This window comes from Chrysochloris asiatica, unplaced genomic scaffold (assembly GCF_000296735.1).
Source record: "Chrysochloris asiatica unplaced genomic scaffold, ChrAsi1.0 scaffold00190, whole genome shotgun sequence".
In the NCBI taxonomy this organism is placed as follows: Eukaryota; Metazoa; Chordata; class Mammalia; order Afrosoricida; family Chrysochloridae; genus Chrysochloris; species Chrysochloris asiatica.
In genome coordinates, this window is record NW_006408708.1 from 2,752,795 (window position 1) to 2,764,455 (window position 11,661).

Consider the following 11,661-nt stretch of genomic DNA (forward strand, 5'->3'; position numbering starts at 1 on the left):
GGTCAACAACGCTTGGGCCCACAGGGGCTTGGCCTCCTGACCGGGTCTGCACTGTCTGCATCTGAATCCTCCTCATTTATTGATTGTTTAAGGGACGCTGCCTGTCTTAGGTGGTCAGTTGAATTCCTCAGTCTTACCAGTCATTGAGACTCATTGCAGCATGGCAATGGCTCTGTCTTAAGTAGCCGAGGTTCCACCTGATCTCTTTCCTTTTTTTTAATGACTTTATTTTCTCAAACATAATGTTCTTGATGTCATCCTACAGCTCTGCTTGTATATATCATCGTATATATGCATCAAATATATTCATGAGATGGTCTTTAAATTCAAGTAGGATATATTCAAGGTCACAGTTGTTTTCATTTTCTTCAGCTTCAGCCTGAGGTTACATATGAGTAATTGATGATTTGTTCCCTTGACCTTGTTTTGACTGATGATATTGAGCTTCTCCTATCATTTCTTCTCACAGATGTAGTCAGTTTGATCCCTGTGTATTCCATCTGGTGAAGTCCATGTGTATCATCGATTTTTATGTTGTTGAAAAGATGATTTGCAATGAATAAGTCATTGGGCTTACAAAATTCTATCATGCAAAATCTAGCATCATTTCTATCACCAACGCCGTATTTTCCAACTACAGATCCTTCCATTTTGTTTTTGACCATTACATTCCAATCACCACTGATTATCAGTACACATTGATTACATGTTTGGTCATTTTCAAACTAAAGAAGTTGGTAGAATTTTTCAATTTCATCATCACTGGCTATAGTGGTTGGTGTGTAAATTTGAATAATAGTGGTACTTACTAGTTGGTCGTCTTGTAGGCATATGGACCTTATCCTATCACAAAAAGAATTGTACTTCAAGATCGAATTTGAAATGTTCTTCTTGATGATAAATGTAACACCCTTCCTCTTCTATTTGTGGTTCCCTGCATAATAAACTATTATTGTCTGATTCAAAATGGCCAGTAGCATTCTACTTCAGTTCATTAACGCTAGGATATAGATCTTTATGAGTTCCATTTCATTTTTGACAACTTCTGATTTTTCTAGATTCATGCTTCATACATTTCAGGTTCTGATTATTAATGGATGTTTGCACTATTTCTTCTCAATTTGAATTGTGCCCCACCCAATACCCAAAAATTTTGCTCCATTCACATCATTATGGTTAACTGTACTTTAAAAAGGTAGTTTTTCCACAGTCATATGTTAAGTGCCTTCCAACCTGAAGTGCTCATAATTGGCACTGTATCTGACAGTATTCTGCTCATTCTCGTAAGGTTTTCAGGAGTTTTCTGCATGTCCTTCCTAGTCTCTTAGTTTGGAAACTCAGCAGAAACTTGTCCACCCATGGGTACACTTGTTGGTATTTCAAATACCATGGCATAGCTATACCAGCATCATAGCAACACCCAAGCCAGCACAGTAAATACAAACTGACAGACAAGTTGTTGTTACTAGGTGCCATCAAATCAGTTCTGACTCATAGAAACTCTATGCACAACAGAACAAAATACTGCCTGATCCTGTGCCATCCTCACAGTTGTTGTTACACTTGAGCCAATTGCAGTTGCCACTGTGCCAGTCCATATAATTGGGGTCTTACTCATTTTCACTGACCCTCCACTCCACCGTGCATGATGTCCTTCTCTAGGGACTGGTCCCTCCTGATAGATAATATGTCTGAAGTATAAGAGACAAATGCAGTACATTGTTCAATATCTTGACTGCTGTTCCATGAGTGACAGACAAGTAGAGGAAGCTGATTATAAGTGTTAATATATATATTATAATTATTGCATTTAAAATTTTTCAGAAACCTTATAATATTAAAATAATGCCACTTTTATTTGAAGGAAAGGAAGAAGCCAGAAATTGTAGGCATGAATCTGGGACTCCCAAGGTCATTGATACTAGATGGTGGGACCGTCAAGAATAACTGTTTTCAAACTTAGAAAGAATATTGTAGAATCCCTGACCAGGGGCATATGCATCCAGAAATCTGGGTCCCTCACCTTTTATTTTCTGTCAGTTTAATGTTTATCTGCTTCATTATTTGGGTTTCCAAAAAAGATTCAGTAAGATTTTTTTTTTTTTTTTTTTTTTGGCAAACAATTCCTTGAGAACCATTGATTATACCATATGACAGATTGTACCATAGGACAGAAAAGATCCAAAAAGGATACATAATTTGCCCAACTTATAGTGTGAGAAGGATAAAACTCAGAATAGATCCTAAAGAATCTGATAATGACTTGTTAATTGTTGCCGAGTCACTTCTAACTTATTTAAGGTATGTAAAGAAGCTATTTAAATAATGGATAACTTGTGTTTTAGTGTAAAAATGGATTAAATCACATTTCTGTAATATATACCATTTGTTATTATTTTGCCCTCTAGTTGATTCCAACTCACAGTAATCCTATATTAGATTTCTAAGAGCAGCTGGTGGGATTGAACTGCCAGTCTTGCAATTAGCAGTCCAGTGCTTATCCTACAGTAAAAAAAAAAAAAAAAACCCCTTTTATAGAGTTTTCAAGGAGCAGCTGGTAGGTTAGAACCAACAGCCTTGGTAGTTCAAACTGACCTTGTAGTCCAGTGCTTACCATATAGCGCCACACCAGAAAACAAGTGGTTTTCCCTTTTTTTTTCCCTTATCATTTTTCCTTTATTGGATAATTAGAAGCATTTATAGGAAAGGAGTCACAGGGTGGAACAGATGGTTTAGTGGTTCGCTACTAACATATGGCAGTTTGAACCTATCGAGAGGTGAGGTCTCATCATCTGTTTACAAAAGGTCACAAATTTGAAAGCCTAATGAACAGTTGTATCCTGGTTCACCATGAGTCTGATAACTGTAAAACTGACATTCAAATCAGTATATCAGAAGTTTCTTACAGTTCTGAAGCTATAATACTAGGTTGCATCATGAAATTGCTCGTGCCAATTTTAATATATAAACCAACAATTTTGTGGCGTTTTAACATGTTTAAGGAGGCAGTCCTGGTAGGGCAGTGCTTCAGCTCTGGACTGCTAACCAAAAGGTCAGCATTTTGAACAAAGCCTTTTTCCTGTTAAATCCCTTCAGCAAAATTGTCATATTTGCGAGTCTGTAATTTGCTTTTTGCTTTACTTTTGTAAAATATTTTCTAAAATACTACTTTTAATTTATTAGATGAAAAGTACAGGTTAAACTGTTTTGCACACAAAATATACTTGTTGATCTAAGTGCCATCGAGTCTTTTCCAGCCTTGTATAGGGTTTCCAAGGAGCTGCCTAATGGGTTTTAGCCACCGACTTTGCAGTGCTTATTCTACAGTGTTACACCAGGACTCAACAAAACCGTTAGAGCCTAACAAACAATACAGTCTTCAGCAAAACCTTTCTGAACATATGATTTGGGTTTCTAAGACTTAAAGGAACAGACCACCTTATTTTTTTTCCCGCTGAGCAGCTTTTGGGTTTGAACTGCCAACCTTATGTTCTCTGTCCAGTGCTTATCCTACAGCACCACCAGGGTTCTTAATGATTATGGATATTATCCACATAATGTTGAGAAATTAGAACTGGAGGCTACTAGTATTCATCCCCAAAAATAGTTTAGAGAGTAAAATTTAATCTTTTTTTTTTTTTCTCCTAGTCCTCAAACCCTGTTGGCTGGCATGAATAAATTTTTGTCCCAGCTTGAAATTACATTCAGAAGAGATCCAAACAACTATAGGCCAAGAATAAACAAACTCAATTCAATTAAGGTATGTACAAAAGCTATTTAAATCATGGATAACTTGTGTCTTGGTGTAAAAATGGATGAAAGCACGTTTCTGTGATAATATACATTTGTTATTATGGGCCCTCTAGCTGATTCCAACTCATAGTGATCCTGTATTGGATTTCCAAGAGCAGCTGGTGGGATTGATCTGCCAGTCTTGCAGTTAGCAGTCCAGTGCTTATCCTACACTATATTTCATTCTAAGATCCAGATTTCTTTGATATTGTATATCTGATGACATATTTTAGTCACTGAGGCAGCAGTTGTGATGAAGTTGGCATACTGTGTGGATGGTTACAGCCCTTCATGTCTGAGTTGTAGCCACTGTCAGTACTGCATATGTTGTGTTTAGTTGCCATTTAAAATATCTTCAGAAAGGTTACACTAGTTTACCATTGAAATGAAATTTGTAACAATACCTTAACGAGTTTATTTTTTATTTTACTCTTTGTACAGTGCAGAAGCGTTACAATTCAAGGTTTAACCAAGCTGTTCCAATGAGATTATAAAATTATAAGTAATGAGAACATCAGTCAAATTAAGGACTTTTTCTTTGTGGACATAAAATTATTGTAAAAGTTTGTGGAGAAATGGAATTAAAACAAAAGAAATTTCCTACAAACTTTTGGAAGCCTTCTGTGACTTAAAGTACTCTGGTGGTACAGTGGCGAAGAACTCAGCTGGCTAACCAAATGACAGGTTCTGCTGTTTGATCACAATGGAGAAAGACTGCAGTTTAGGAAACCCTATGAGGCAGTTCTATGTTTTATGGGGTCACCAAGCGTCTGTACTAACTTGATAGCAATAGGCTTTATGGATATATTTGTAGTAATCTATGAAAGTACTTAGCTTTGAGAAACCCAAAATCTCTTGGTCACTCAAAGAACACTAGATAAAGTGAATGAACTTTTCTAAAATCATGTTGTTTTTGTATCCTCTACATGCCTACTTAAAAATGTCTACACTTGATGGCCCACTGTTTTCTTCTTCAATACTTAGAAGGTCTAGAAGTACATTGTGCCTACTTCTACTGTAATACTATAGCTATTATTTATTGTTAAGTGCAGTCCATTTGGTTCCAACTCATAGTGACCCTCTATGGAGTTTCAGAGGCTATAAATCTGTGGAGCAGAAAGCCTCACCTTTCTCCCATGGAATAATCACTGGGGCTCAAATCACCGAACTTGTGAATCGCAGTCCAGAGATTATCCTATAGCACCACCGTGCTCCCATTTTCTTATTTGTACTCCAAGGTTTACTACTAAATGTGATCTCCCAAAGCAGAGACGAAATCGCTGTACTTACCATTGTATCCTTAAGCACTTTAACTTTATGTATGGATGCCTTGGGCCTTCTCTTTTTATTGTGTTTGTAAGGGTTGACAATATCCCTGGTTTGGCTAAAGAAATAACAAGTTCTGTATTAAAGTCCAAGAATCAACTCAGTTCTGAAAAAACATTAAGCATATGATAAGAGAAACTTCTTGAGTTCTTCTGTATAGTTTGATTTTCCCAAGAATTTCGTGCATTACAAACATTTTCTATAGTCATTTTCATGGTCCTTAGTATACCCACTCATCTTATATATCATACCTTAATAAACTCTTAATAAGTTCTAATAAGTGAGCAGCTGAGCAAGTGGATAGGTGGATTATTATTGACCAATCTATAAACAGTATTTGTTGTGTGCCATCGAGTTAGTACCAACTCATAATGTGTAGGGTTTCCGAGGAGCGGCTGGTGAGCTTGCACCACCAACCTTGCGGTTCAAAAAGCGACCTTGTAGTCCAGCACATTAACCCACAGCACCACACCAGGACTCCTAAACAGCACTGGGAGATGCTATTTTAATAAACATTTTGTGTAGTAGATAATTTTCAAACCTTTTGAACCAAGTGCTGGAAATTGAAAACAGAACTTATCTAGCCACATATTTGTGTTTCTGTGTGTATGTAGAAGACTGAGTTTTAGTAAAAGTATTGCTGATCTGCCCTGAGGATGGGGTTCAAAAATATCCACTAGCAGATGATGCAGAGGAGTTGTACACATCTCTAAGTAATATCTTGGATGAAAGTCTACCCCCTTAAATAAAAGATGTTACTGATTTTCTCTCTTTTTCTTTTTCAGGATGTAGAACAGAAGAAGAGTGGAAACTACTTTTTCTTGGATGATTAGATTAAATCGGAGCATTGACTAATCACTTATTAAAAGAAACTTTGGAATTTTTATTGTATAAAACTTTAATCAGGTCTTTATGCCCCACACACTCTGGAACTTGAAGTATAGTGTACTTAATTTAACATCAAAATCCAGTTTTGTCATGAATTGTAGTCTGAACAATTTTTCAAGAACAGAAAGTACCACCTGTTGCTGTTCTTGATAACAAGACCCTTTTTGTGTATAACGTTCTTATATGAAGATTTCAAGTAATACAATTACCTCCAAGTTTTGAGAATGTAGGGGAAGATTTTTAATACTTGTATTATATATATTCATGTTCCAAATGCTGACCAGTATTTCCCCATTCTAAAGATCTTTGAGAACGCTTTCTGTACTTAAATGACTTGCCAAGTGTACCAATGTAATGAAGCTTCCCATATTTGAAAAGCAGGTTGAAGACACCACTGATGGAATTTGATAAATAAACGTCTATCGGTATTATAGTTTGTTATTTATTTTAGTGTTTGTACTGTATTGTTAAAATATAGTACAGAGTTTTCCCTTAAAAGATTATCTGCTACAAAACGTGATGGGAAATGGGTATTTGATAGTAACTTAAGTAAGCTTTGTTTTTTAATATTTGCTGCTGCCTTTGACCATATTTATCCAAATTCATTTTAACATGTCCCTTGCCCTCATAAAACCCTCACAGTTTTACTCTTTGGATTACAGAGTTCTACCATTCTATATTAGAAGTGACTGTGCCTAAGAGTAATAATAATTTTTAGACATACATTTATGTAATCACTAATCACAGTTTAAGAACAGACATTTCTAAAGATCATTTGCTTTCCTTAAAACAGTGGTCCTCAATAATACAAATCCGAGAGCCCCACCCTAGATCTACAGGAAGCCCTAGTGGAAATGGCTAAAGGTTGGTGGTAAGAACCCACCTGTGAGTGGCTTTGCAGAATAAAAGATTCAGAGGTCTGCTCCCATAAAGATTACAACCTAGGAAACCCTCTGGGGCAAATCTACTCTGTCATATATCAAACACTGTGAGTTGAAATCAATTTGATGGTATACAACAGCCACCTTAGATCTACAAGCTAAAATCTTTTAGAGTTGATGCTTAAACACTGGGGTATTTTTTAACTTCCATAGATTTTTCTGATGGACAGCCAAGGGTTGTGAATCACTTCCCTAAAAAGAACTTTAATACAAGAGTCACTAGAAAACAATATAAAGTATCCCTTGATACCAAATACATTCATTCTGAGGTTGGATATTGTTGTTATGTGCCATTGGAGTCAGTTCCGACTCATAGCTACCCAGTAAAGGGTTTCCGAGGCTGTAGATCGTTACGGGAGCAGAAAGCCTCATCTTTCTCCTGCAGAACTGCTGGTAGTTTCAAACTGCTAACGGTGAGATTAACAGCCCGATTCATAACCCCTTTGCTACCAGAGCTTCTATCAAATCAGTTCTGACTCATATATAGGGTTTCCAAGGAGTGGTTGGTGAGTTTGAACTGCCAACCTTAAGTTAGCAGTCCAGTGCTTATCCTAGAATGCACGCCTGGACTCCGAATTTGGATATAGAAGATTAATTTTCTAAAAAAAAAATTTTTTTTTTTTTTTTTTTTTTTTTCATTTTGGATGGTATGTAGCAGGAGTTCATCTAAAAACTTCCCTAAATCAGTTTAGTCCCTAAGTTCAAATACCAGAATACCTGTAAAGTGAAACCATTTAAAATTTTACTTCTAATGCACTGTAATGGAGACCTGCTGTGGTGCTGCAGGTTAATGCGCTGAACTGCAAGGTCGGTTTGAATGCAGTTCAAGCTCACTAACCGCTCCTTGGAAACCCTCTACAGGGTCGCTGTGAGTTGGAACCAACTTGATGGTACTTAATAACAACAATGTACTACGCTGGAATTAACCAATAGGCATGAAGAAAAGGATTTATTAAGTAAAATTAACAGGGCAAGCAAAATAAAGAGGAAAATTAGAATTTATTTTAGATCTTTAGAGCTCTTGAAGCATTAGAAACCTTAATTAAATACAAATAGTGGATAAAAAGTATAGTTTTAATTGGATCCTATTAAGATTTTTTGAAATAATTTCTTTGATCTATAAATATGTGTTGTGGAAAATTCAAGTACAGAAGTGTATGGGATAAAAAGTTACCATCTCCCTTCGCATTGTCCTCCCAAAGGTTATACTAGCGTTTAATATATATCCTTTTATGCTTTTTTTTCTCTGTACTTAACATAGTTGTGAATATGTAAAGGGTTTGTTTGTTTTGTACATAAATGAGATTCTACAAACTTAGTGCGTATTTCTAAGGATAGGTTAAATATGTGAATGATTATTTCAAATACATTGAATAAAATAAGATAAAAGCTATTTTTATGTACCGATTTTGTATTCTGTCTTTAAGAAAATGCTTCTTACAGAGCACAGTTCTTTCTATGCTATTCTTGTAAGAGAATATACGGTAGTAATTTTCATGTAACTGAAAACGCTACTTAAAATTTTAGTAATAGAGACATCTAACATTCCTTGCATGAAAAACATTTATCTAGAAAATTAGTGTTACCAAAAGTATAGTTGATATAGAAGTATCACTATAAGAATATATAAAGGATTAAAATACCCAAAGGATACTCAAGATACTTAGCAATGCTTTGGGGAAGGATTAAAACTTAGTGATATAAGAACAGGAAAGGGAAGAAGATATGTATACTCACTTACATAGTAACTTGAATTTTATATTGTGCATATATCAACTTTTAAAATATGTTTAAATCATAAAAAGACCATTATTGTGTTCCACTAATGAAGTCAACTCTGTAACATGCTACAACTGTTATGAGGGTAAGTAAAAGTGTTGCTAGTAGGGTTACAATATATACATGCCTGGGTTTATTCAAAACAAAACCTGTTTCAATGGCCACAAACAAGTTCTCAGTAATACACTTGTCTTAGTTTTGTGTTAGGTGGCCTTCAAAAATATAATTTTTGTGCCATGGAGAAAAACTATTTTGTAATCTTTTGTGAATTGAGTGAAGGTTTACAGATAAGATCAATTTTACACTCAACAAATCCCTTCATGCAACAGCAGCTATTCCACTTCTTCCCTGTGGTTCCTATCTCCATTCAACCCTCTTTCCCATCCCTTTTCAACTTTGTCCTTAGGTAAATGTTACCCTTTTGATCTTACATGATTGACCATTCCCCCTCAGCTCCACATATCCCTCTCTACTGGTTGGTTAAAAATTGGGCCACAAGGGGGAGTTCCTTTCTAAACCTGAAGGGTAATCATGGACCGTACTCTCAGGTTCCTCCAGTCTTCTGCCTAGGAAGCCTGGTCTTTCATAATTTTGAGGGTTTTTTCCACATTTTCTCTGACTCCAGTACCTTCTAATGTGATCCTTTTCAGAGCAGTTGATAGTGGTAGCTAGGCACCTTGTGGTTCTGGGTTCAGAGTCATGGAGACTGATGTTCACCACCATTGATCTAGTTGATGTCAAGCATCTTCAATTTTCATCACTTCTACACATAGACTAATAGTGCACCTTAGATGGTCGGTCATGCACTTTTAGGATCCCAGTTGCTACTACTCACTGAAGTAGGATGTAGAGCACACAGTCTTTGTGGCCTATGTTATGCCAGTAGACTATTGTGCCCCCAGAGACTGGTCTTGAGCCCCCAGACATCAATGCTTTATGATGTCTGATATTATCTAAGAAGTAGGACAATTTTGAGTTCAGAGCTAATACCAGGTTTTTTAAAAACTTCGGTGTACCTCTTCCAAAAACATTGAAACTTTGCAACAAGTTTATGGGAATGCTGCTCCACATGAAATAACAGTCATTCAATGGTCAAGTCAAGTGTTTTAAGGAAGGTTAGGAATAGCTCAAAGATAATCAAAAGAAGGAAGACCATCAAAACAAATGAAGTAACATTTTCTATGGTGAAGAGAGACCATAGAACTACCATTGATGAGATAAATTAAGAAATTGGGTTTTCACATGGTTCAGCATTTTCAATGTTAAACGTCAGCCTCAGCAAACTTCTAGCTGCATGAGTATCAAAACGTGCAAAGATTAACTCTCAAAGACCTGTTTCTGTCAGTCTTAAAGCTAATGACAATTTTATGGAATGAATCCTAACTGAAGGCAAGTCTGGTTTACCAATGTGATCCAGAGAAAGGTCCTATCAAACGAGTGCTTCCAAAAGGATCTGGTAGACCCAATTAAATTCAAAGCAGAGAGGACAGTTTACAAGGCTATGGGGATGTTTTTGGAATTCTAAAGAGATAATCTTGACTGAGGGTGATCAAGAGGCATATGAAGTTTTAAGAAAAATGAAAATATTGGTGAGAAAACAGTCAAAAAAGTTGCACTGAGGATTTTTTTCCACCACTGCAATGCACCTTCCCATTTGTCCAGGATAGCAAGGGCTGTCCTATAAGTATTTCCTTGGGAAATCCTTACTCCATCCACCCCACAGCTCTGATCTTGCCCTTTCAGCCTTCTTACACATTGAAAAGGAACACAATTTTGTGTCCCTTGAAAATACCCAACTGTCATTTTCACATTTTCACAAAGACCACAATTATTTGTGGAAGGGGTATTTGTTGGTAGATTCCAACTCATGTTGACCCCATGCACAACAGAACAAAACAGTCTGGTCTTGTGCCATACCTGTTTGAGCCCATTGTTGCTGCCACTGTATCAGTCCAGCTCATTGAGGGTCTTCCTTCTTTGTCACAGACCCTTAACTTTTCCAAGCATAATGTTCTTCCCCAGAGAATGGTCCTTATAACAGGCATATCCAAGTATGAGAGACAAAGGCTCACCATCCTGGCTCCGATGACGCTCTAGCCCAGGGGTGGGGAACCTTTTTTATGCCAAGGGCCATTTGACTATAGCATCATTTGTGGATCATACAAAATTATCAACTTAAAAATTAGCTTGTTATATTTGGTCAATCAATTAACTAACCCCTAATGTGATGGCTGGAATTGCGTCTCTTTGGTGAGGAGTACAATGTCAGCTGGTATTGATGTTGCTACTTGCACCTGCTTTTCCAGGTTTGTGCTGGTCAGTCTGGAGTGCAGTCGACTCTGTGGTGGTAGTAGGTTTTAGAAAGAACTGCTCACAGCAGTAAGTTGTTCCGACTACAGATGCCTATTTCAATGGGTATCTCCTCAAAGTGGGGAATTCATCATTGCTTATGTAACATTTATAGAACTCAAGCAGTGGGAGGTTACTGCACCTAGCTTTCAGCTCATCATCACTGCAGCCGAATGATTTCATGTTGTAAATTATCAGGCACACCAGCTGGTTCCATATAGCAAAGATGTTTAAATCCATCTGTTTACTTTTCAAATCCTTGATCTTCATTAAATGCCTCAATTAGTTTTGCACATTCACCAGCATATTCTAGTGTCATGGAGGGCTTTTGTCCTTCCAGAGTGGGGAAATGCACCCTGTTATTCCTTTCAAGTTGCACTTTCCACAGCCTTAATTTAGCTTCAAATGGTCTCACGTTTGAAAGCAGAGACCTAAGAAGCTGGTTGAGGCCCTGAAATTTGACATTCAACTCTGAGAGGTACTTGGTAATGTCCACCATGAATTCTAGTTCACACAGCCATGTGCTATCATTGCATTCCCTGACAGGTTTTCCCTTCACCTCCAGGAAATGCTTGACTTCATCCTG

General features: G+C 36.9%; 1 protein-coding gene across 1 annotated transcript in view; it reads left to right on the forward strand.

Annotated features, from left to right (window-relative positions):
* Positions 1–5,951, forward strand: part of ABCE1 (ATP-binding cassette, sub-family E (OABP), member 1) — a 27,795-nt gene extending 21,844 nt beyond the window's left edge. Inside the window, exons 16-17 of the mRNA XM_006872268.1 lie at positions 3,649–3,760; positions 5,904–5,951. Of these exons, the coding sequence (XP_006872330.1) occupies positions 3,649–3,760; positions 5,904–5,951 (160 nt within the window). The remainder of the gene's footprint in view (positions 1–3,648; positions 3,761–5,903) is intronic.
* The last annotated feature ends 5,710 nt before the right edge of the window (positions 5,952–11,661 follow it).